This window comes from Meles meles, chromosome 20, assembly GCF_922984935.1.
Source record: "Meles meles chromosome 20, mMelMel3.1 paternal haplotype, whole genome shotgun sequence".
NCBI classification, from domain to species: domain Eukaryota; kingdom Metazoa; phylum Chordata; class Mammalia; order Carnivora; family Mustelidae; genus Meles; species Meles meles.
In genome coordinates this window covers 54,957,038-54,984,221 of record NC_060085.1, presented here as the reverse complement: position 1 = coordinate 54,984,221, position 27,184 = coordinate 54,957,038, and the positions used below count along the sequence as shown (strand labels likewise).

At 44.5% G+C, this 27,184-nt stretch overlaps 1 protein-coding gene across 1 annotated transcript; it reads right to left on the bottom strand.

Moving 5' to 3' along the window:
- Nucleotides 1-2: 2 nt before the first annotated feature.
- On the bottom strand, nucleotides 3-23,785 carry MKRN2 (makorin ring finger protein 2). The gene is made up of 8 exons (XM_045989692.1): nucleotides 23,634-23,785; nucleotides 13,044-13,172; nucleotides 11,645-11,826; nucleotides 10,223-10,527; nucleotides 8,888-9,102; nucleotides 6,565-6,675; nucleotides 1,469-1,613; nucleotides 3-1,289 (listed from the first exon to the last, which is right to left on the bottom strand). Exons 1-8 carry the CDS (start codon nucleotides 23,657-23,659, stop codon nucleotides 1,152-1,154), a joined length of 1,251 nt encoding a protein of 416 aa, XP_045845648.1. The 5' UTR covers nucleotides 23,660-23,785; the 3' UTR covers nucleotides 3-1,151.
- Between the last annotated feature and the right edge of the window lie 3,399 nt (nucleotides 23,786-27,184).

Genomic DNA, 27,184 nt, shown 5'->3' with positions numbered 1-27,184 from the left:
CCTTTGTGCTGCCACATTTCACTAAAGAGTTAACTATAAAAATTCTCCAAAAAGCCTACTCTAACCTCAGGTAAGAGTAGACCTTTTTCTACCCACACTTTAATGCATTTTATAAAATATTTGGTATTTCTATAAGCTGTTTATAAAAATAGATTAATTCAGGCTTGGGGTGAGTTTGTTCTGATTCACAATGTTATATTCCTTCAATTAAAGTCACAACTTAGCATAGAGGACTTGTTCTTTTAGGACCAATGCTGGGTCAGAAGTAGAAACTTTGTTGGGTGCTATTAACTTTTTACAAAATTGGCAATCAAAGCCACGCTTTACAGATCAAGTGGGTGAGCAGGGGCCACACATAAGAGCATGTGTGTGCTGAACCCCTAGTAAAGTGACCCTTGGGACATGAGCCCAAGAAGAGCCCCAAGGAAGCCCACAGGTGACAGGCAGGTGTTTCCCTGGAGCATGTGGCCCCAACACCAATCAGAAATGAGGGGCTATACCCCTGCTTTGCTGCGCTACACTTCCCGCTGCTCCGAGAGCCCCTGCCCTTACAGGGAAGGTTTACACTCTGTTGACTGAACACACGGGCAACTCCCGCTCTGACGGGGGACACCAAAGAGCACTACAAGTTTTATGCTAAGGTGTGCGGTGCCCACTGTAAGTTGATTTATACAGAGCTTTCTGGAAAACGGTTTTTGGCTACACACTAAGTACACTAGGGAAATCCACTACAGAGGAATCATCTCACAGGGGTGAAGAATCCTTTGTCAAGGAAAACAAATCTGCTTTAAGGGCAGTTGCAGGGTGACTGTTTCTAGGGAGCTAAAGCTCAAGGACAGGAGCCAGGCTGCTTTTAAAAGCAATCAATCAAAACTCTGGCTGGTTAGCTGGTTCCCCTGAGGAGCCTGAGGTGCAACTCAAGAGATCAACTAGAAAAGTAGCGATTCCATATACTTGTTGGGTCATTTTATATCTTTCACTCCTCCCAAGGCTGTAATAATGGAGAAGGGGATGAGACCAAGGTTACGTACAACCCCAGTCAAATCCAAGCCACGGGCCACCTTGGGTTGCAGTACACGAAGCTCTGCACACCCTAGCTTGGGGACGGCTTGGCCGGCAGAGCCCAAGATGCAGGGGGAACCGTCTACCACTTAGGGTTCTGATGACTCCACTCCAGACAGGTGCATGAAGAGGTCCCCAAGCTCTGTCATGTCGACATCTTCAGTGCTGGGGACATGCCGGCTTTCTCGATTCTCAATGAAATCCCAGAGCCGCACTGAATTAAAGAACTGCAGAAACAGCCAGCAAATATACCTGGTTATTATTAATGGCAACGTGAAGGCCAGTTTCTTTTTCTTTTGCTTACCTACCCTATTCCCTGCTGCCAAAGCTATCAGAGGAAGGGCCAGGAGCAGTACCTGGAAATGCCACCAGTAAGTGTCCTTGACCGAGATGGCAAAGTCCTTACCCTCACAGTGCCCTCAGAACTGAGCTGCTTCCGAGGTTTCTCAGGCTCGGCCAGCCGCCCGTCAGGATAAGCGTGGCGGTAAAGGCATTTGCTTCCAAATGGGCAGGTCCCCTTGCCTTGCTCAAAGTATTTACAAGCTTTTTTCCTGAAAAGTAGAAAGAAAAGTCAGAGGATGCTGGGAGAACCTGGGGCCCGGAAGAACCGAGGCCTTCCTCCATCCCTGCCCACGATGCCAGAACTAGGTGAGCCTTACTTTCTATGTGGGGAAGACGAGGCTCAGTGAGGTTAGGATGCTGATTTCCAAGGAGGATCATACTGTCATGGTGACGTGCAGCCTCACACAGAACTGAACCTGCATAGGGGACTCCAGGCGAGCACAGGCCTGACAACTCCTCCGGGCCAGCTGTCTGGGCTCCAAGGTTCTGAAGCTGGGCTATTTGCCTCAGCTAAAAGTGCCACTAGGAACCCCACCCAGGGAAATTTCCCTTCCTCCTGGCCAGCAATGATGTCAAGGAAGAGGAAGCCTTGACTGAGGAGGCACAGAAAAGCAGCGAACAGGGGCGCCTGGGTGGCTCAGTGGGTTAAAGCCTCCGCCTTCGGCTCAGGTCATGATCCCAGGGTCCTGGGATCGAGCCCCGCATCAGGCTCTCTGATAGGCAGGGAGTCCGCTTCCCTTCCTCTCTGCCTACTTGTGATCTCTGTCAAATAGATAAATAAAATCTTAAAACAAAAACAAAAGCAAAAAGGATGGCAGAGATCGGTGATGAGGGTGGCTGAGACCTCAGAGCAGCACCAAGAAAGTTCCCTTCACAACCGTCCACTGAAGGAGTACCGCGCTTGTCCGGATGCTGCCCGCTCCCCCCAGGTCTGACCCTGGCCAGGCAGTGGATCCGAGCAGAGCTGTGTGCATCCACCCCTATCATGGCCTCCCGCCGAGGTTCTGAGCAAACCTTCCAATAACTGCTCAAGCAGTGAGTTCTCACCAGACTGTTGCTGGACACTGGTTTTAATAAACTCAACAGGTTCCAGAAATCATTCTCTATTCCTGCCCCCAAATGACCATGCTTTTTCCTTCCCCAGCCTTACCTGATCACCAAGGACGAAAGCCTCCAGTGCACGCAGACTGCCACCTTGTTCTCAGCTCCCCCAACCGACTGTTGGACCTGCTTACAGAGCACCTCCCCAGTCACCCCCTCCCTTCTGTCCCTACACTGCTGAAGCCATGTGGGTACTGTCCTCTGCTACGCGCCTGCCACAGTCATTTCTTAATTGGCCTCCTTCCCACCAGCTTCCAGCCTCTTCACACTACGACTGAGGAGCATGCCAAACAGTCACTTGTTCTGCCCCCTTAGATTTCAGTGCAGTCCATCCCACAGGTCCTACCACATCCTTCCACTCCTACCGCTCCCCCCACACAACATCCGTACCATTCTGCACCATGCCATTCTGTTCGCCCTCACCCCCAACACGTGATAGTGTTTACGCTTCATGGCTCTGAGTCCCCGTGCTGCTTTTCTTGATGCTCTCAGGTGGCTCCAAGTGCTTTCTCTGTTGGGGCATGTGGCTTGGGCTTCTTGTGAAGAATTTGTCACCAGAAAACACATATCATAATTGCCCTTTTGTAATTTCCCTTGAAATTATCTTACCGATCTGTACTCTATGTCCCCCGCTTGTGCTTAGTTTGAAGGCGCCTAGCCCATAGTAGGTGCACAGTAAATATGTGTGAAATGCATAAAAACACAATCATCAGTGAAAACTAAGGCCAGAAAAGTCCCAAACAGAACACACGAATTTCCAAGCCGCTCCAGCACAGCTTCTTCCCGCAGGCTGGGCCCTCTGCCTTGCCACTCCTGCCCTCTGGTGGACGGACATATGCCACCACATGTGAGGGGGAACTTCAGTAGCCGACAGGCAGTCTGAGAGAAGCATTTGAAAAGGTGACACGCAGTGCCCTTTAGTACAGGGAAGCACACTTCTCCCAGAGCCAGCCCTCGGGCAGTTAACTAGCAATACCAATTTTTAAAAGACCCAAAGGCACTGGAACACAACAGCAGGAGGATTCCAAGAAATCAGACACTGAAAAGAACAGAATGGCAAGAAGAAAGTAATCTTTCTCAGAAAAAACAGCTTTTGGCCTAGAGCAAGCCAAAGTTAGGTGTCTAAAACTCCAGGGGCAAATCCACAGTCTCTCTGGCCTGAACAAGAACAGCGCTGGGAGGCGAGCACCCACTGGAAAGTGGGGAAGCAGTCCCACACAGAGAAGGGCACCAGAGGGAGGACTCCAAATACGATGTATTACTTCAGTCCAAAGACTGGCCAGCAGCAGAAGCTCACAGCCACTTAGCTGAGGATGAGAAAACCAAACAGATGAGAACTGCTGCCCAAAAGCTGGAATTTAAACACTTTACCTGCATGTAAGAACATCAATGCTTTATTGCTTGACTTAAGAGAATCAAGAATCTTGACAAGATAATACTGGCAGGCTATAATCCAAAATGATTCAATAGACAAAGAATCAGACCTAGAAACCAACTTCAAGATGACAAGGTGTTCAAAGCAGCTACCACTGGACAAGATTAACAGCGAGGGGAAAGAAACTGGAAAGAAATGAACAGACCCCAAATTCTGTGCAGCAGTATCAGTCTATTGCATGTTATTAAGAGTCCCAGGAGAAGAAGAAAAAGGGCAGGAAAAAAAATCTGACAGCCAAAATTTCCCTAAATTTGGTAAATGACAAAACCTTACAGATTCCGAGAAAAGCACTCCCAGGCAAAATAGCAAGCTGCTGGAAATCAAGATAGACAATTTTGAAAGCAACCCCAGAAAAATGACATACTACAATCTAAATTATCACTGACTTCTCAGAAACCAGAGGCCAGAAAATAGTGGAACAACATTTGCAAAATACTGAAAGAAAATGACGAAACGAACTATTAACCTAAAATTGTATTCACTGAAAAAGGAGACAAAGATGTAAAGAGGACTGATCAGACCAGTATATCCAGTGAAAATATCCTTTAAGAATGAGAAGCTGTTTCTGCTAAAAAGAAAAGAATTCGGGACACCTGGGTGGCTCAGTTGGTTAAGCAGCTGCCTTTGGCTCAGGTCATGATCCCAGTGTCCTGGGATCGAGTCCCATATGGGGCTCCCTGCTCGGCAGGGAGCCTGCTTCTCTCTCTGCCTCTGCCTACCTCTCTGCCTACTTGTGATCTTTCTCTCTCTCTCTAAAAAAAAAAAAAAGAAAGAAAAGAAAAGAAAAGAATTCATCAGCAGCAGCAGATTCAATAAATGTTAAAGGCAGTTCTTGAGGCTGAAGGTAAATTATACCAACTGGAAGGAATTACATAGCAAATCAAGGAGCACTGGAAATGGTGAGTATCTGAGTAAATATAAACTGCCTTTTTTTCTCTTAAAAAAATAATCACAGTATTTACCTTGCTGGGTTCTAATGTATGTACATATTACATCCATATCTTGTAGGAGTGAAGTTGCAGGATACAAAATAGACTAACAATGAACTACCAGAAAGAGAAATTAAGAAAAAAAAAACCCCACTTACAATTGCATCAAAAAAGAATAAAATACCTAGGACTAAATTCAGCAGAGAAGATGAAACAGACTTGTATGCTGAAACTATAAGACATGCTGAAAGAAATGAAAGGCGTAACAATCTGCAGACTGAAAGCAATCCTATCAAAATCCCAATGGCATGTTTCAAAGACAAAGGACAAACTCCAAAACTGTGTAAGAACTATAGAAGAGCCCAGTGTCTTGCCAAAGTAATCCTGAGAAAGTAACAAAGCTGGAGACAGCACAGTTCCTGGTTTCAAGCTGTACTACGAAGCTACAGTTTACAACGAAGGAGCCAGGGATATTCAACGAGGAAAAGACGATCTCTCCAATAAAGGATGTTGGGGAACCTGGACCACTATCTTACACCATACACAAAAATCAGCTCAAAACTGAAGGCCTGAACATGAGCCCTGAAAGCATGAATACACAGAGGGTAATAAGCTCCTGGACATTGGTCTTGGCAATGTTCTTCATGGATTTGCCACCAAAAACAAAGGCAACAAAAGCAAAAATAAAAAAGTGGGACTACACCAAACTAAAAAGTTTCTGTAGAGCAAAGGAAATCAAACAAAGTGAAAAGGCAACCTACTAAACGGGAGTAAATATTTGCAAGTCATCTATCCGGATAAGGGGGTAATATCCAAAATAATAAAGAATTTACACAAGAGCAAAAACAACCACCACATTCCATTTAAAAATGGGCAGAGGAACTGAATAGACATTTCCCCAAAGAAGACATTCAAATGTCCAACAGACACAAGAAAAGGCACTCGGCATCACTAATCATCAGGGAAATGCAAATCACCACCACAATGAGATCGTACCTCACATCTGTTAGAAGAATTATCTACATTTCCACGTTCACTGTAACATTACTCATAATAGCCAAGACACAAAAATGACCCATGCGTCTGTCAAAAGATGAATGGATGAAGATGTGGAACATACATGAAATGGAATATTACTCAGCTAGGACAGAAAAGGAAATCCTGGCATTTGTGACAACATGGGCAGACCTCGCGCGCATTATGCTGTGTGACGTAAGCCAGACAGAGAACAACAAATGCTGCAGGAGATCACTTGCTGGTGTCTGAACCAGACACAAACAGGCAAACTCACATGGTAAAAAAGGGGTTGCCAGAAGCTAAGGGATAGGATAAATAAGGAAAAGTTGATAAAAGGGTCCCAAACTTCAGCTCTATGACGAATACATAGATGAACACATGATGAAACATGGTGACTACAGTTGATAACACTGTTTATAAAACGGAAATTTGCTAAGAGTAGAACCTGGAGGTTCTCACCCCCCCCCCCAAAAAAAAGTAATCATCAAGATAGGAGTATGCTCTTACAATGTAGATCAAATCACCATGATGACCCTTCAAATATCTTACAATTTTATTTGTTAATTATACCTCAAAGCTGAGATTTTAAAAATTATTACCTTGTGGGGTTGGAAGGTATGTAAACACAAGCATTTGTCAGGCAGGCACCAGAATCCTATCTGAGCTCAAAGTACTTACCCCATGCCCTGTTTGAAAGCTTCAATCAACTCATTCTTTTTATTCTGATCTTCTACCCAGTACACACTTGGAATTACAAACTCTGATATCACACGGCATTCTGGACAAGACCTGAAATGAGAATCAGGTTAGCATGGGAGAGACGAAGTTATAAATCCAGTGCACACCGCACCACCAAACCCCTTGCTCGAATGCATGAGCACTCCAAATGTTTCCCAACCAAAAATTCCACAAGGTGAAATCACAATCCTCTCAGAACCTTCTTTACTCTTCTCTTTTTTAAGTTTTTATTTAAAATTTTTTTTTTTTTTTTTTTTTAGATTTTATTTATTTATTTGACAGATAGAGATCACAAGTAGGGAGAGAGGCAGGCAGAGAGAGAGAGGAGGAAGCAGGCTCCCTGCCAAGCAGAGTGCCCGATGCGGGGCTCGATCCCAGGACCCTGGGATCATGACCTGAGCGAAAGGCAGAGGCTTTAACCCACTGAGCCACCCAGGCGCCCCTTAAGTTTTTATTTAAATTCCAGTTAACATATAGTGTAATATTAGTTTCAGGTGTAGAACCTTACTTACTATTAAAAACATGTTCTTTTCTTTTTTTTTCTAATTTTTAATTAATTTTTTTCAGCGTAAGAGTGTTCATTGTTTTTGCACCACACCCAGTGCTCCATGCAACACGTGCCCTCCCTATTACCCACCACCTGGTTCCCCCAACCTCCCACCCCCGCCCCTTCAAAACCCCCAGGTTGAAAAACATGTTCTTTTCAACAAGAAGAAGACAACTCAATTTGGGGTGCTTGGTAGACTCAGGGGAGCACGGAACTCCCAATCTCAGGGTTGTGAGTTCAAGCCTCCTGTTGGGTGTAGAGATTACTCAAAAATAAAATCTTTAAAGCAATACAAAACCAATTTTAAAATGGGCAAAAGATTCGAGTAGGCATTTCTGCAAAATGGCCAAAAAGCATAGAAAAAGGTAAGATCATTAGTTATCAGGGAAATGCAAATCAAACCATAAGATACCACCTCACACCTACCAGGATGGCCACAACCAGAAATACAGACAATAACAGAGTTGATGAGGCTGGGGAGCAACTGGACCCCTCCTATGCTGCTGGAGTGGCCACGGTGGAAAACAGCCTGGCAATTCCTCAAAATGCTGAACAGTTATTGTAAGGCTCAGCAACCCCACTCCTAGCTCTCTACCCAAAAGAAACAAACACCGGCCACACGACAGCTTGTCCTTGAGTATTCACATCAGCATGATTCCTAATAAACAAAAGAAGGAAACAATCCAAATGCCTGTCAACTGAGGACTGCACAAACTGTGGACATCCGCACGGGGCAGGCGCCTCAGCCCGGAGCACAGGCACGGAGCCCGGGCAAGTGTGGATGGGTGAGCGTTGAGGGCGTCTGCTGGGGGAAAGCAGGAGGACCTAAAAAGGCTACATGTCGTAGGACTCCAACTACAACCAATGTCCAGGACAGGCAAAGCCAGAGGCCAGAAAGCAAGAGGAGTGGCTGCTGGGGGCTGGAAGGAGCAGGGAGGAAATGGGCAGTGAATGCACACAGAGGTTCCTTTCTGGCATGACGGAAATGTTCTCTAATTAGACTGAAGTGATGGTGGCCACAACTGCGAAATGACTAGAAACCACCTGTATCTCGGTAAAGCAGCTATCTGACCACACACATGGGATTTCAGGCACATTACCGGACTTCACTCTACCCCAGTTTTGTTCTCTATGAATGAGAATGATCACGGGGTCTGAGAACTATGAGCTACCGTGTGTGAAGAGTTTCTAACAGTCCACGGCACACATTCACTTTTCAGAATGAGTAAGCTCTTCCCCCGGCCCGTGGCAGAATTTCAGAGTCCTGCGCCGGCTCCCTGGAGCACATCCTGCGTGCCGCACCTTCCCTGAGATGTGTTAATGTTTATTCCACTGAACCCTCAAACAACCCTATTTTGCAGATGGAAAAAAGTAAAATCAAAGGTGGCAATCAGCCTAAAGGCAGACCGCTAGTAACTGGTAGTGCTGGAGTCCAAAAGGCCAGCGCTATGGACACCTTCTCCTACAGATGACCCCCGCCGAGTGTCCCCAAACACGCTGACGGGCGGCAGGAGTTGTTACCCATTTTTAAAGGGAAAAGCACCTGGGCTCAAGAAGGCTACTAGATGTGCCCAGGCTCCTGCAATCACAGGCTTGGACTTGCCAGTCGTATCTTCACACTAACGGACCGCGTGGGGGATTAAGAATGGACAGAAGAAGGCCCCCAGTCACACGCCCCCCCCAGCTTCCACAGCGGAGACCCTTAGCTGCACTTACTTGATGATTGGGTTCTCAAACTGCTTGGCGCACCTCCACTGCCGGATGCAGGACAAGCAGTACGTGTGACTGCAGTTGGACAGAATCCCAAATCTCCTCTCCGAAGCAGACGCCTTCTCGAGGACCACTTCCATGCAGATACTGCACACTTTGTCCTGACTTGCTTGGAAGGCAAAGGCCTTTTCCATCTCATGTTCGAATGTCGACATGCAGATCTCAAGTACGGAGAGAAAGGAGGGCCACACTGTTAGGTTCTGGGCTGCTGGACACAAAGCTCTCTCAGACCACGGAAAGGACTTCACACCACCACCCGCCCAGCTTTCCTAGCATGGTAGGAACCAGTTTAGAACCGAGTCTATGGAGGTCCCAAAAGATTCGAGGCCCTGTGTGGAATCACAGAATTCCCAGAGCATGGGAACCCGGTTTCCTGGCTCTTCTGGGCACCCTTAACCCACTCTGAACTACACCAATATCAGAAATGCTGAACAATCCTTAACCTGAAACATCAGGCTGGTCGTCCAGACTCCGAGGTAAGCAGCACCACTTCTCAAGAGAACGAGGTATTTCATAAAGGCATTCATTCAGAAAGCAGGTGCTGAATACTCCCAGGTGAAGCACCGAGTAGCAGGCATGAGAGTCAATGGCAACAGCATGAAGACCCAGACTCTGCCTTGGGAGCTCTTGGTGGACACAGATGGGAGACCAAGCACATGGACAGCACAAAGCCCTCAACACACCTGGGGGAGAGGAAAGTTCTTCTTCTGCCCTCCCCTGAATCCCCCCAGGGAAGACAATGGGGCCTCTACGCACCATGGCCGGCTCGTCATCATGAGCTCTAACACTGAGGCTGTGGCCTCTGTCTCTCTCACCCACCTTCATGCCACACGCACGGAGCCCAGTGGGAGGCGACACCTCCATGAACACTGGGGACCTAATGACCTGAAAGGTCCCTTCTAATAACACTTGGCTCCTCAAATTCTCTAGAACTTGGCATAGCTGGACTCCAGCCACAAGGATATGTAAACCTATGGAGGATGTGTGTGTGTTTCTCTCTCTCTCTCTCACACACAGACACGCACGCACACACACCACACTCCTGCGTTAGATTTGTTCTCTGAACTTTGCAATACCTCTTCCCTTTTTCTTTATTCTAAATAATCAAAAACTGTCAAAATGACCACAGGAAAAAGGAGTTGGAAATAGGATTATAAACATGCCAAGTACATATTGAGGGCATTATTGACAGAGAGATGATTACAGGAATACCAATAATTTTGTCACTTAGCGCATTTTAAATTCCTTAAAATAAGTTCATGCAAAGGCTTGCAATTTTACCTTTTCATGAGCTTTCCTTTGCTCTGGGTCAAAGGGATGCAGGACTCGTAACCTACAGATTTCACACACTTCTCCATGCAAGTAGACACAAGCATCCCCAAATCGGCACTCCCCCGCCGCCGCGTAGGGACACAGTTGCTGCTCACTGCTATAGGAGCTGCTGGCTTCTAGGTCATCAAGGCCACTCCTGATCGCATCGAGGTAGGAATGCGGCTTCATCTCTGGGCTATTCTGGGGATCACTGCAGCCTCCTGGATTACTCACCATACTTGGGCAAGTCTTTTCTTCAGCCATGCCAGAGAGATCTTAATAGAAAACACGCACATAAATGAAATCTGGCCCGAACCTTGTGGTAAGCAGTTAGTAAAAACCTAACAGATTAAGTAATTCTGACCTTGGGAATTTCACTGTCTGGATCACACAGACAAAAACAGGACAAGAGGGAAAACCAGAAAGAACAGTATAAAATGTTCACAGTGACATTACTACAATCATGATTTTTTTTAAAAAGGAAAGAACATAATTGGCAACACAGGAAATTCACAAAACAGACATGATATTCAAAAGATAAGAAAGCTGCTGTTTAAAAATGACAAATATGGAAGTGTCAACCCGTGGACCAGTTAACACTTAAAAAATGATAATAATGATAATTTTTTTAAACACCAAAATATATGTCAATGGGAATTTAGAATGAAGTCAATAAAATACAGTGCTTTCCTTTACATTAGTAAAGACACCTATCATAGAGTAAACGAGAATGAAAATCCAGTGAGTCTTTGGGTCCTGAGACCAGTGTCAAACCCCTCTAGGCCTGGCCTCTTAAGAGAGGACATCTGACTAGCACGATTGTTTGCTTCGGATGGAAGCTACCTAGCTTATGCCACACAATTCCAAGAACCAGAAATCCCTTTACTTGCTGAGGACCAGCCAATAAAAATAAGTTTTATGATCTGTAATCTACTTCCTCCCGAAACCCCAGTATGCTGCTCTATTATCAAAGCTGCAACTGAAGACACCAAACCGGCTGAGCACAGTAATGAAGACTAGGAGCTGACCTGGAAGTAAAACAGTAAAACATGCTCTTTACCAAATTATGTAGCTTTGACATGAGTCGCCTGGTGCTTCTCAGAACTGGGGAGCCACCCCATGGAGACAGCAGTTACACACTGACAAAAGGACCCTTTTTATGTCTTGTCAGGCCAGACTTGGCCGTGCGCCCAGAATGCAGGCAGAACACATCACCTGAATGCTCTGTAGCCAAAGGAAGCTCTTCTCAGGACAGGTCTGATGTCTACACTTGAACAGCGGGCAAGGGGACTAGGTCAGGAGCCCTCTGACAAGAGAGGGCCAGAAAGGAACACCACGAACAAACAGGACTACTTTTCCAAAAGAAACAACGAAATGACTCTGTTCACTCACTTCGGTCTCTAAGTACCAGTGTTCTCTTTTCCCGTTTCCCAGGCTCATGTAAGTTCGTTTTCACAATAGATGCAGCGCGGTCGGAAGCAGGGTGAGCACTGTGGAAACCTGGGGAGGGCATGCCGTGGGGCACGGTGCCCATGGCACCGCCAGCTGCAGCAGAAGGCCTTGTGTGATCGTATCTAAACAAAACGCACAGCAAATGCATTAGGGACACACTACCTGCACATGTCTCCCACACTCCCTAGACATGGACCATCTTTTCCTCTGCTCTCCTTGTGGAGGTGGAGAATGAGATGATCTTTTCCCATACTTTAAATGACAAAAGGCCTATCAATTAGTAAGAAATGCCTGGTGAGTGAGTGGTCTGCTGTCTATCACGGCGCGAAAGTGTCCTTGGAGGACAAAATACCCCAGGTCACACACAGAAATCCTGAACATTCCAGTCAGATGTTGAAGTGAAGTCTCCTGACACCCAAGTCATGTTCTTCTGGCAGGAGTCCCCCAAAAGTTAATGACGGCCAGTGTTAAGAGCTTGAGACCGGCCTTTCCTGGACTGTCTCTCTGGGACACGCACTGGCTGGGGATAGGTGGGTGGGGGGTTTGGGGTGGGTGGGCAACTTCTATAGCCTCCACTCAGCACAGGAAAGAACATACCAGTCCTTCACTACAAAAGCACTTGAACAGGTTTTCGGAATGTTTTCCTGTTTAGAATCTACAAAACTTGCCTATAGATATGAGTGAGGGAAAAGGCAGCCTCTATATGCACAGAAATGTTCACTGCAAGGGTATTCATAGCAAACAAAACAAAAACTGGAAACCACTTAACTATCTAAGAGAAGAACAGTTAATAAAATGATGGTATGCTAACATTATGAAACATAAAATTACAGTTAGGAAATAAAGTAACAGCTTAGAGAAAAGCTTGTGACATGTTAAGTGAGGAGCAAAGAGATATATATATATGGAGTAAAATTTAGTAAGAGACTCATAAGGCCTGAAAAGTGTTTTTGAAAAATTTACTTTCATTATAATGAAACAGATTTCAAAATGATCTTCTGTACTTTTTATTGTTAAATTACTTTCAAATTAGAATTTTCCCCTCATCAGGGCTCCTGGGTGGCTCAGTTAGGCATCTGACTCTTGATTTTAGCTGAGGTCATGATCTGAGGGTCAGGAGACTGAGCCCTGCCATTGGGCTCTGCATGGGGCATGGAGCCAGTTTGGAAATCTCTTTCTCTCTCCCTCTCTGCCCCTTACCCTCTATGCTCTCTAAAATAAATAAACCTTAAAAAGAAAAATTTTCCCCTCAACAACACCCATGCTCCAAATGAAGGCGCCAAGTCCCTGAGAGTATTTAAGCTGACAGAACAGCTGGGGGCAGCTGTGGGGCTCTTACCTGCAACGAGTCCCATAGGCGCAGTAGCCCTTCTGATAGTATTTGCAGATGGTGGATGGCTTGCTGTTCGCCAAGTCATGTGAGAACAGGCACTGGTTTCCCTCCCGACACACACCATGCATAAAATATCTGAAGAGATAAGCAGAGGCATAGAACTTTCAGAGGCACACTTTGCCTTATAAAACCACCATATTTGGGGCGCCTGGGTGGCTCAGTGGATTAAGCCGCTGCCTTTGGCTCAGGTCATGATCTCAGGGTCCGGGGATCGAGCCCCGCATCGGGCTCTCTACTCCGCGGGGAGCCTGCTTCCTCCTCTCTCTCTCTGCCTGCCTCTCTGCCTACTTGTGATCTCTCTCTGTGTCAAATAAATAAAATAAAAATCTTAAAAAAAAAAAAAAAAACCACCATATTTCTCGAATCTAGCATACAAATGCTTATTATACATGTATTATGTATCAAGGCTCTATTAGGCACTGGAGATAGACATATTTCCTTGATTCTAATACACGATGATTTTTGATGCATCACAACTTATTTAATGACCGTTTTCTGGAAGAAAAACTCCATCAATTTGTTTTAAGATATTCCCTCTTGATTTGAGATGTTACATATGTACATGTGAGACTCAAAACGGAGCAAATGCTCTGAAAAACTGTTCTCTCTGTTTTCATGGAACTTAAAGGGTATGGTTATAAAGGAATCAGAGACCTGGACCCAATATCCAGCCCTGCCGTATAAGAGCAAGTCACAAAATAAACTTCCCCATGCCTCACTACCTTGAACTATAAAATGAAAATTACACTATCGACTGGGTAGTAAAGCACAATGACAATTAAGCTGACAGTTACAACAGTGACCTGTGCCGTATCACAAAGCATGCAGTGTTGAGGAGACATACCAGGAACTGAACTGAGAGAGGGCCAACATCCCAGAGGTCAGGCCCAAGCGCAGTCTGCAAAGTGCTGGAGCTGCCCATAGGACAGAGGAGAGAGAAGAGAACAAGAAAAATGCCCAGAAGGGAGGCACTGTGAGGGAGCACAAACAAGCCTGCCAAAAGACGAGGCTGGAGTATCATTTAACTGTGTTCCAAGTTCCCCTGGTGTCAGCTGAAATACTGATGACTGCATCTTAAAATGAAGGGTAACAAAGGACCCATAGTCGAGTCAACTTAGGAAATGGCACAGTCTGTTCTTTCTCAGAGATTTACAACACACAGTGGCAGAGGAAAGGTTCTGAGAGTCCTGTCACGAAGAAAACTGTTTACAGGCATACTTCTTCCTTTTGTTGTCTCTGCAGATGCTACACTTTATAAACTGGAGGTTTGTGGCAAGACTGTTTCGAGCCTGGTGCCGTTTTCCAACAGCATTTACTCACCTCATGTCTCTGTGTCACATTTTGGTAATTCTTACAATACTTTAAACTTTTTCACTATTATTATACTTGTTATGGTGATCTATACTCAGTGATCTTTGATGCTGCTACTGTAATTGTTCTGGGGGACCATGAACACTGTCCATATGCGATGGGGAATTTAACCAATAAATGTGTGTTCTGACTCCTCCACCAACAGGCCGCTCCCCATCTCTCTCCCCTCTCCTTGGGTGGCTCCCTATTCCGTGACACACAATACTGAAACTTGGCCAATTAAGAACCCTATAGTGACCTCTAACTGTTCAAGTGAAATGAAGAGTCCACAAGCCTCTCACTTTACATTAAAAGCCAGATATCATGCGACTTAGTGAGGAAGGCATGCTGAAAACTGAGACAGACCAAAAGCTAGGCCTCTTGGACCCAAGAGTTAGCCAAGTTGTGAAGGCCAAGGAAAAGTTCTCGAAGGAAATGAAAAGTGCTCCTCCAGTGAATACACAAATGATAAGGAAGTGTAACAACCTGAATGCTGATGCAGAGAAGGCTGTAGTGGAGAGAAGATAACACCAGCCACAGCATTCCCTTCGCCAGAGCCTCATGGGGAGCAAGGCCCTCTCCCTGTCGCTCTGTGAAGGCGGAGCGAGGTGCGGCAGCTGCAGAAGAGAAGGGCGAAGCCGGCAGGGGCGGTTCACGAGGGTGAAGGAGAGACGCCGTCTCGGTGACAGAAAAGAGCAAGTGCAGCAGCGGGGGTTGGTGCCGAAGCGGCAGCGCGACGTCCAGATCTCGCCGAGATCACGAGTGAAGGTGGCCGCCCTACACGACGATTTCCAGTGCAGATGAAACAGCCTTGTAGTGCAAGAAGAGGCCATCGAGGACCTTCAGAGCCAGAGAGAAGTCGTTGCCTGGCTTCAGAGCTTCCAAGGACAGACCGACTCTCTTGTTAGAGGCTCATGCAGCTGGCGACATGAAACTGAAGCCAGTGCTCACTTATCATGCAGAAAATCCTAGGGCCCTTAAGAATTATGCTACGTCTACCCTGCCTGTTCTCTATAAATAGTACAACAAAGCCTGAATGACAACACATCTGTTTACAATGTGTTTCACTGAATTTTTTAAGTCCACTGTTGAGACCTGCTGCTCAGAAAAAAAGATTCCTGACAAAATACTACTGCCCACTGACAACGCACCCGGTCACCCAAGAGTTCTGGTGGAGATGTACGAGAATCGTGCTGTTTTCATGCCTGCAGCCTAGCGACCAGGGAGTGATTTCAGTTTTCAAGTTTTCTTACTTAAGACATAGACTGTGTAAAGGTACCGCTACCATAGATAATGGTTCCTCTGGTGGAGCGTGGCAAAGTCCACGGAGAACCTTCCAGTAAGGACTCCCCATTCTAGATTCTATTAAGAACATTTGTGATTTGTGGGAAAGAGTCAGATTATCAACATTAATAGGAGTCTGGAAGAAGCTGATTCTGACCCTCATGGAGGACTTTAAGGGGTTCAGGACTTCCCTGGAGGGAGCAACTGCAGATACGGTGGAAACAGCAAAAGAACTAGAATCAGAAGTGGAGCCTGAAGACATGACTGAATCGCTGTGAACTCGTGATCCAACTTGAACGGAGGAGGAGTTGCTTCTTATGGATGAGCTAAGAAAGCGGTTTTGTGAGATCTACTCTTATTGCAGATGCTGTGAAGACTGCTGAGATGACAACAAGGATCCAGAACATGACATAAACTCAGCTGATAAAGCGGTGGAGGGGTTTGAGAGGCGGGACTCCAATTGTGAAAGAAGTTTTACTGTGGGTAGAAAGCTATCAAACGGCATCACATGCCACAGAGAAACTGTTTGTGAAAGGAAGAGTCAATCAATGTGGCAACTTTTATTGTCTTATTCTGACAAACGGCCCCACCATGACCAGTCAGCAGCCAACAACACTGAGACCACACCCTCCACCAGCAAAAAGATTACAACTTGCTCAAAGTTCAGAGGATGGTTAGAATTTATCAAGAAACGATTTTTAAATTAAGGTATGTGCGTGGTTTTAGACATAATGCTACTGCACTTAACAGACCACATTATAAACATGACTTTTATAAATGCTGGGAGACCAAATAGGTTCATGTGACTCACTTTATTGCAAAATTTGCTATATCACGGTGGCCTGGAACCGAACATGCACTATTTCAGAAGCATGCTTGTATGGTTATTACACACACCCTTTCCCAGGCTTTTTTCAGAAAAAGCCACTTGAGCTGCAGGGTGGAAGACAGATTTGGAGAGGGCTGAAATGCAGGGGAAGAGCCTGTCAGGAGGTTGCTTTGTAAAGCAGCTTTATCTGTGAACCCATGTTTTAACTTACTTAAAAAATTTTTTTATGGAAAATTTCAAACATATACGAAAGTTAACTAAAGGGCAGAATGAACTCTCAAATGCTGAGACTCAAAGAGACTCAAAGAGAGGCGATAACTTACATACAGAGGGTCAAACTGCTAGGATGGGGAGCCCAACTCCAGTCTTCCCAGATAGCCCTGACCTTCTCCCACTATGACTTCCCTGTCACTCTGCCTTTGCCCATGCTGTGGCCTCTGTCAAAAACACGGCACCCCATCTTTCAGTGCACTGAACTGTTATAAGCCGCCCTCCTTTGTGGACCAGCCCAGGAAGACCTCACCCTCCAGCTTACGGTGCACTTTGCCTCCCTCGACCCAGAAGACTCACTAGTAGCAGCCACAAACTACGGTGCTTCTTAGTCTGAGGCCTCTGACTGGGGAGAGCTAGTCCTCTTAGACACACAGTCGGGAACATCTGGTCTCTAATGACCAAAGCCTGGGCACAGCTTCAGAAAGGCACAGCTGGAACATCACTAAATGTGACTGAACACAGAAAGCCTAAACCTAACCAATTACATGGCTGTGCCTGGAACTGGAGATAGGCTCTGCAACAGAAGGAAGGTCTCTAAGGTAAGTCAGGAAGGCCTGAGAGACCCAGACTGCCCTTTCCAGACAAAGGATGCCAGATAACACAAGTGACGATTCCTGCCGCGCATCGGCCTGTGATAGGCCTGGGAGGCTGCCTGAGCTGGAGGCCGCAAGATTTGAAGACCATCAACCCTTCCTGACTCACTAAACATACTTTCAACTTTCCTCACCTGTTCATCTTCCCCAAAGCAGAGGAACTATTGGCCAAGCCCCCTAAAACTTCCTTTCCTCTCAGGAAAATGAGAAAAGGGTATCTAATTTTTAGGTCTCTCTTGAATTTAGCTAGCAGAGCCGCCTCAAAGTACACGAACAGAATAAAACTTCTGAGCCTACAACGATGAGAACAGGATCCTATGACTTACGTGACTATACAGAGGTGCCATCCTACAGGGTTTTTCCTAGGTCATCAGCTAGGCTTTTCCAGGCAACTCCCCCTCGGGAGTCTTCCACTAGATCACAGGCTATACAGTAACTTACTTTAAGGTGGCTGTAGGTTAACTTAAAAAGGGGGGGGGGCACAGAACCTGACAAACTATACAAAAAGGTTTTTTTGTTGTTGTTGTTGTTGTTGTTAGAAAACTTAAAAGGAACTTAAAAAAAAAAAAGGCCTATACCAAAAGGATCGTTTCATCCATAGTGTTGACTTTAAAAGTGTGCAGAAAAGAGTTAACACAGCAAGTCTGAGCCTGCTATCCTTAGAAAAGCCTATTTACAAGCTGGTCCCTGCCTAGCCTCTGGAGCATGACTGATAAATAGTTTCACTACATGGTTAGAAAATTTCCCTAAGTGATATGACTGGCTCACTGTCTTCACACTCTACAATGCGGTTTATGCTGACATCTGCTTTCCTTCTGGGAGTCTGGCATTTCGGGAGATGCTAAGCAGAAGGTGAGCAGCCTGGGCACTGAATCTTTAATGGGCTTCTTTAGTCACATGTTGCTGCATTTTTGTTGCCGGGGGGAAAGTATGCTCTGTAACCTTTTATGGGAAGGAGTGAAGGCAGGAAGCCTGCACACACAGGTTCCTCCAGAGGCTACCTGTGCCTTTTTCCTATATGACCTAACCATGACTTCTTACTTTCTCACAGTAGTAAATCTTAGCCTGCAGTAGAACTTTACACGTGGAGTCCTGTGGGTCTTTCTAGCCAATCTCTGGATGTAAGAGTCCTGGGCACAAAAGTATATTATATTATATTATATTCCTAACGAGTTGAATAATTCTGAGAAATGCTATAAGACCACATTATTTCAATAGTCCTTAAATATGGTAATCTTTGAAGGTATAAAAGTAAAAAAAAAAATCAGCACCAAGAGCTAACTCTGAATGACAGAGGATTAGTAAACTCAAATACTGGAAGAAACAGGTTCAAAGTGGCTAAATGAACAGTTCCACAAAAGTAAGATCTAGTAAATACTTCAATAGTTTATTTTGGGGAAACTAAACAAGAAGAGTTCCTTAAAAAGGAGGGGTGGGGGAAGGAACGTGGGGATAGGAGACTACCAGAGGTTTTTTTACAAAATACTATTTGTTAACCAAGCATGCAAAGGGACAGATTCTTAGTGGTGGTCCTAAAAGGGTGCCTTTTTATAATTCTACTGCCTCCCCTAAGTCCTGTTCAGACAACCTGCCTTTCAAACCCCACTCACTATCTTTCTCATTAAGAAAACAAATACTTAACCCACCAACTAAAGCTTCTAGTTAGTTTTGCCACCTATAAGCTGGTGACTTCATGTAAGGCATTTCACTTCTGTAAGTGATTAAGTGGAGATTTAAACAGCTTCAAAAATAACTTCTAGACCACCATCAGTGTCTTCAAGAAAGGGGATCTTGAAACGAGAGTTATGTAAGAGATGAAACCAGCTCAGCACTATTTTTGTAGTGTATGTCATCATTTTCACTCCCCAGGGACAAACACAAAACTAGCTTGAACATATCTTGCTTGTCCTTTGGGGCATTTTGTCAATGGCTTAAAGCTATCTATCCCCATCTATGTTATACTAAGCTTAATCCAGGCCTCTTTCTTTTTCTTTCCTCAAGAATTTATTTATTTATTTGACAGAGAGAAAGAGCACACAAACGAGGGGAGTGACAGAGGGAGAGGGAGAAGAGACACCCCGCTGAACAGGGAGCCACATGCGGGGTTCTATCCCAGGACCCTGGAAGCATGACCTGAGCTGAAGGCAGATGCTTAACCCACTGAGCCATTCAGGTGCCCCCAGGCCTCTTTCATATAGCACCCTGTAATGAACTTCCAACAGCTCAATCTTCCTAATGGTGAAACCATCCCTTGTATCTTCCTAGAGAGAAGACTGAGACTGAATTGGGGTGGGGATAGGGAGTGGGGGCAGGTAATTGGGAGAGGGAAGTGCATAGCTGGAGACCCTGAGTAGGGAGATTTCTGGGGGACACTCCAAAAGGGTCTTTTATGCTGGGTGACTTCAAAGGACTGTTTCACACAGTGTAGCTATTATATAAAGGACACTGGTTCACTTCTAGCCACAGAACCACTAGCAGATCTAACTGCAGCTGCGGGCTGAGTCAAACAAAATCAATCCAGTTTCTTACCTGCCTTTTAACAGAGCATCTCTCTAGCAAAATGCTTCTGCATATCATATCTGAGTATATGGGTAACCTGCATTCTCGGTGTCACTTTTTTTTTTTTTCTATTTCTCTACATATTTTCAGACTTCAATTTTATGGCTGTAATAACAGATCTGCTGAGGGGGAAAGGGGTTAATGCTGGGCCCAGTGGCAGACCTGAAATAAAGGTATAAGAAGTAGGGATGAAGTATAGTATAGTGGTCAACACTCTGAAATCAGAGAACTTGCTATATGAACTTGAGCAAGTTATTTAAATTTCCCCATCCATAATATAATAATTGTACTTCATAGACTGCAATGATAGACTACTCTAAGGTTTGGTTGAGACAACGCATGTTAAGAGCTTAGCCTACCACACAAACATGATCATTTGTTGTTACTATCTAATCTGTTAGCCAGCCCGGCTAGTTGGGCATTACCAAGTCCATTTGACAGGTGGGGAAGTTGTGGCACAGGTGGTACCAGTATCAGAATCCAGAACTGCCCAACTCCAGAACTCAAGCTCTTCTACTACTTACTGCTGACAAGGTCTTTTATGTTTTGTGACTTCCAAAGAATTACAAGTTCTAAGCTTGGTGCTCTAAGGAAACAAATTCCAGGTTTTCACCTAGTGATGATAAGACAAAGGGACCTCTATCACAAGCAGGCTATAAAGGCCTGCACCAGTGCTTTGAAAAAAGACTGGAAGACACAGGGAAATGGTTAGCAAGAATCAGCAAAAAGTAACTCCCAACTCGAGATTCTGATTAGAGTGGCGTGCTGAGAAATCAGGAGAGCTGACGGACAGCACAACTGTGTGAGCAGCCATTCTTGCCATTCCAAGCAATAAACATATGGAATGTCTTTGTCCTTAAACTGGGAATCCTAGCATCTCATACCCATCTCTTGCAGAAACATCTGTGTATCAGAACAGAAGCAAAACTAACACTTTGTGTTGCTGCTATTCAGAATAAGCATGTACATCACATCCCACAGCCAGGAAAACAAACCAAAAATCCAATTTGCACCCTCAGATAAATCAAAACCAGCTGATCACCCTGTTAAGGTCTGGTCCCCAAAATAAATCGTATCTTGAACATTTCCTGTGAATCACCAATGCCTGGAGGTTAAGACTTTAGTGAATAAGAGAAGAAAGTGAGAAAAGCTTTTTCATTATGAAACATTAAAGTAAACTTCGTACTCTAGGTAATACTGCAGTTTTTTTCATTTAAATGTGTTCTGTTTTGGGGGTACCCGGGTGGCTGAGTCAGTTAAACGTCTGCCTCTTGGGACTCTTGGTTTCAGCTCCAGTCATGACCTTAGGGTGCTGGGTTTAAGCCCCATGGCAGGCTCTGAGCTCTGCAGAGAGTTTGCTTCAGATTCTCTCTCTCCCTCAGCCCCTGTCCCTGCTCTCACACACTTGTGTTCTCTAATAAATAGATCTTTAAGAAAGTGTTCTGTTTTTTATTCGGTAAGGCAAGCCTTGTCAGATCCGACTCCTTCAGACCCTTTTGCAAGTAAACTTCTTTTAGTTTCTATGTTTCTGCATGCATTTTCCTTTCAAATGTGCATATGAAAAGCTTTACAAATTCCTGCAGTGAAGACACTTTAGCATATCCCACATTTATTTGGAGCCATCCAGTCAATTAAAGTATAGACTCTGATGCACACCTTGGCCACTTGGAAGCTGAATGACCCAGGCCAATCATTTCAGTGCTGAGATTCCATTTCACGAACTATGGAACAATGAGGGTTACTGGGTTACACATGATATGGCTGGTAGAGCACCTCAAAGAGCACCCAGCACCTAGTACAGCCACCCTCCCCCCAACCAGTTAGTATTTAGGAAGTGACCCGTCTCCAACATTCCAACCCACTCTTGACTTTACATGCAATATTATCCTGCAGGATGCCTCTGTTTGGGAAACAAAGAATTAAAGTTTTCAGGTTACGCCATCTCCCAGCACAGAAGGAAAAAGCCAAGATGATCTTGACTTAAATTTTGCTCCTGCATTTAGATGTGAAGTTAGGGGCAAGTCGCAAGTCCTTCTGAACATAAGATGTCTGTAAAACTAGATACTACACAGAGTTGAGATTCAATTACAAAGCATTATATATTCTTTTTTTTTTTTTAATTTTATTTATTTATTTGACAGAGATCACAGGTAGGCAGAGAGGCAGCCAGAGAGAGAGGAAGGGAAGCAGGCTCCCTGCTGAGCAGAGAGCCCTATGCGGGGCTTGATCCCAGGACCCTGAGATCATGACCTGAGCTGAAGGCAGAGGCTTTAACCCATTGAGCCACGCAGGCGCCCCCCAAAGCATTATATAAATGTGTACTCTTTTGCGGACACATGTTAGGAGGAGTAATCTGAATGTGCTATACAATTACTCAGCATACTTGCTTCATACAATTAAAAATGAACATACAGGTCTTCACAAAAGATCTTCTAGCACAAATAGCCAATCAAAATTATTTTCTATAGCTACTAAGTGCAAATTTCTGACAACTGCTTCATATAAGCCACCTGGGCTGTGAGCCAACTATTTGAACAGTTGATATGTACTAATACTAACAGAAAACTTTTTACATAGTCCCTTCTCAATTATTCATGCTAATGAAGAACCGTGACAACACAGATGATACTTAAACTGCTTATTACATAACCAAACCATACGACTGATTTGCGGGGCAATGTTTCCCACACAGGTTTTACTGAAACCAATCATTAAAATAAAATCTGCACGCTCCAAGCATCAGTTCAGTAAGACTAGGAACCCAGTATCGGTACGCCACAGGTTCACCAAGGAACGAAGGTGTTACACAACCAAGCTCTTTCTGCTTCACAGGAGCAGCCACAGTGCAGCATCCGGTTTTGAATTTTCTACACCATCCATCCATCACTGTTGTATTTCTCCACGTAAAGGGGTGTCCCAGTAAGAGTATCACTTAATCTCCTTCAGTCCGAATGCCCTGCACTGTAAAATGGTCATCATATCTGCCTAGCAGCGTTACTGTGAAGGGTAATGACCGTGAATATACAGCACTTGGAAATATGCGAAGCACTTCACCAACTTCCAGTAAACGCTACCCGCCATTATTATTTTCCGCACAATTCTTACTTGCCGACTCTCTCTGCAAGTTTAGGTTGCACGGGAGTTCTAAAAACTCTTAGGAAACGAAGCCCGCTTTCGGGACCAAAGCTTCTTCAAGGCCCTTATCATCGATCAACAACCTATTCCTGCGTGGTATCCCCATCTGTAAACGACTACTTAGCTTCCCTTTACCCAAATCTCCTTTTCCAGCTAAACTCTAAGTTCCAAGAGCCCCACCCCCACCGCCAGGCCCCAGCTCCCTGCACCGCCCAGGCCAGCATGCTCTTCCAGCAGCAAAGGCCCCCGCGCCGGCGTCGCCCGGGGTCTCCGCCCCAACACATCGCCACCCACACGCCGGGTGCCCGTCTCCGGCCGCAGCGCGAGCTCCGCGTAGAGAAGCCGGACCGCGAACAGCTGAGCAACTTCTCAAGAATCCGCTCCTGCCTCAGTTTCCCTGGCGGGGGGGCTGCGGTGCACCCGCCGCTCGCGGCCCGGCGCGGGGGATTAGGGGGATGAGAAAAGAAGTGAAGTGGCCTTGCGCTCCCGGTCGCCGCGGCGCCACGCACCGACCTGCAAGTGACCTGCTTGGTGCTCATGGTGGTCGGGCTTGAGGGGCCTCGTCCTGCAGCCGCCTCCAGCACTCGCCGCCGCCGTCGCCGTCGCCGCCTCGGCCCTGCCCATTCTGCGCGGCCGCGTCACTCCGGCGCACACCGCCCCTCCCGTGTGGCACCTTTGTAGCGCCGGTGGGAAACCTGGTCGCCGTCACAATTGGTTCCGCCTGGAGGCTGAGGCCGGGCCGACCCCCTCCCATCCCCGCGCTCCAGGTCAGGCATTTCCGAGCCTCCTGGGCGGTGCCCGGCTGGCATCCTAGGCCTCGCAGTCTTCCCGGGTCCGGGCCTTACAATCGCCTCACTCCTCACAAAGCCACGTTCCCGCCTCTCCATGCGCGCCGTGATCCCAAAAGATTTTTCTTATCCAAACGTGCAAACTCTAGGCCCCCTTCTCAAGCCCCGCCTCAACTGTCCCAGCAGACCTCGCCTCCCACTTAAGGAATTGCTTAGCTCCCTCCCAACTGATCTTTTTCGGGAGCTCTACTCCCACCCCAAGTTTTAGTTCCATTCTCCACCCCCCTCCAGCATTCCTCTGCTGTTCGCCTTCCATTTCCTAGGGTGGATACCCAAAAAGATACTCGGGACACTTCCCTCTGCTCTTCTTTATCTTACAGATCTGCTCCCACACCTCTCGCCAGTGCGTGCTCTCCGTTCCAGTCTAAGCAACCATTACTTTCCCAGACCAAGGCAATACAGCCTCTTACCTGGTTTTCCAGATTCCGCTCCCGCCGTCTTCCAGTAGGTTGTCATCCGAAACATACTTCTAAAACTTGAATAGGATCATGTCACTCACCTCCTTTAACCCGTTCAGTGGTTTCCCATTACTTAAAAAAAAAAAAAACAAAAAAAACCTCTTTTTAAATATCTTTAAGCGTTTTGATAGAAGAGTCTAAAATATACAAGACACATACATGCCTCTGTGACTTTTTTTTACATGTGTAACACTCATAAAATCATCACCAGGTCAAGATGAAGAGCATTATCCATACCCCAGAGGGCTCACTTATGCCCGTTCCCGGGTCAATATCTCCCAAAGGTTAACTGCTTGTTCTCACCTGTCACCACAAATTAGCTTCGATTGTTCTTGACCTTGATATAAATGAGATCATTCAATAGATACTTTTGTCTGTCTTCTTTTGGCCTACATTATATCTATCAGATCTATCCATGATCCATGTTGTTGTATATGGCTGTATGTTATTCTTTCTTTCATTTTGCTGAAAAAATTTCAAATCTTCCAATGAATGAGCATTGTAAAAACTTCCAGTTACTTCAAACTTGAAATTCTCTCAGAAATTTAGGAAATATATTGGAAAATTAGTATTTTCAGTATATAGGTCTTCAACAACTTTTATTAGATATTTTTTCCTAGGTGTCTAGATGAGTTTTTTGATGCTTTGATATTTAAAAAATGTCCTAATCATTTGTTGCAAGAAATGATTAGGACATTTTTAAAATGCTAAATTCTTATATCAATTCTAGTGTGCTGTTCACTGTTTTGGATTTTTGCACACACAATCATGCCATTGGCAAAGAATGACAGTTTTCAATCTTTAGATCTTATATTTCTTTTTCTTGCCTTAAGGCACTGTTGAGAACCTTCAGTGTAACCTTAAATAAAAGTGATAATAGTGGACATCCTGGTTTTGTTCCTGAATTCTGGGAACATTTTTAATCTTTCACCATTATTTAAAATGTTAGCCCAAGAGTTTTTGAAGCCATTTTCAAATTAAGGAAGTTCCTTCTCTTTCAAGTTTTCTTAGAGGTTTTTTTTTTTTAAATCATGAATTTGTCTTTGTTTTAAATCAAATTCTTTTTTCCCCCATCTGCTGAGAAAACCATATTGTTTTATCCTGTCTTCTATGTAAATTATATTAATTTTTAAATGTTAAACCAACCTTGAATTCCTCAGACATACCCCACTTGGCATATTATTCTTTCTATAAATCGTCAGATTTTATTTGTTAATACTATGTTTAGGAGGTCTGCATCCTTTTTTAAGAGATAAAATTGATCTGTAATGTTCCTTTCTAGTAATGTCCATGTCAAGTTTTGGTATTTGAGATATGCATAAAATGAATTCAGTAGCCTCCCTCTTTTCTCATACCTGGAAAACTCTGGGTAATATATGTATTAAGTTTTTCTTTAAATATTTGGAAGAATTTACCACTGAAGCCATCGCAGCCTGCAGTTTATAGGAAGATATTTAAAGATTTAACTGATGTATTACATATAGGACTCCAGATTTTCTCTTAGTGTGGCAGGTTTGGAAAACTTCTCCCCCTGCCCCCAGACAAATTAGTCCATTTAATCTAAATTGTTGAATTCATTGTCCTACAGTTATTCATATCTTTTTTTTAAAAAAGATTTTATTTATTTATTTGAAAGACAGAGATCACAAGTAGGCAGAGAGGCAGGCAGAGAGAGAGGAGGAAGCAGGCTCCCTGCCGAGCAGAGAGCCCGATGTGAGGCTCAATCCCAGGACCCTGAGATCATGACCTGAGCTGAAGGCAGAGGCTTTAACCCATTGAGCCACCCAGGCACCCCGTTCATATCTTCTTTTAAAAAAATGTCCATTAGATCTGTAATAATGTCTCCTTTCCCTGCTGATATTAATATTTCAAATCTTTTTAAAAAATTGGACTAGGCATTTATCAATTTTATTAATCTTTTCAATAAGCAAACTTTTGGCCTTGTTTATTTTCACTATTGTACATGCATCTTCTATTTCACTGATTTCTGCTTTATATTTACTATTTCCTTTTTCTGTGTTCCTTTCATTCAAATTGTTCATTTTCTACCTTCTTGAGATGTAAGTTTAGATTACAGATTTTCAAAAGTCCTTTTTCATGTATTTAAAGCTATAATATTCTCTCTAAGCAACTTCTAGTTGTATTGCACAAGTTTTTATGTCATATTTTCCTTATCATTTGGTTCAAAATATTAGTTCTAAGTCCTACTGTTATTTATTCTTTGACCCATAAGTTATTTAGAAGTATGTCGCTTAATTTCTAAACTACTGAGGATTTTCTAGTTATCTTTTTCTTATTGATTCATTTTCATTTCAAGTATAATCCCACAGTGCATTTGTCTATTCTTTTCGTTTGATCAACATTTGATTTATATATTTTGAAGCCATGTTTTTAGGCTCAAACAAATAGAAGACTGCTATATTTTCTGTTTTGCCAAAACATATGACTAAGGAATGGCCCTCTTTGTGCTAGTTGCACATGGGAATCAGGACAGTGCTCCAAATCGGGATTCACTACACTATTGTGCATGTAAGACGTGTGTATAAAAGGTGTTTCTAAGAATGCTAGTAGTTTGTTGCATCAGGGTGGTGTTCTTAGTGAAAGAATGTGCTGATCACACTGTAATGCATGCAAAACACTGTGTAAAGACACATGTATAAAAGATAGTTTAAAAAAATGTCTAGAATGCCTTCACTTAAGTGTACATTTTATTTTTAATAATATAAATTACATATTTATATTTAAATATAAATTACAT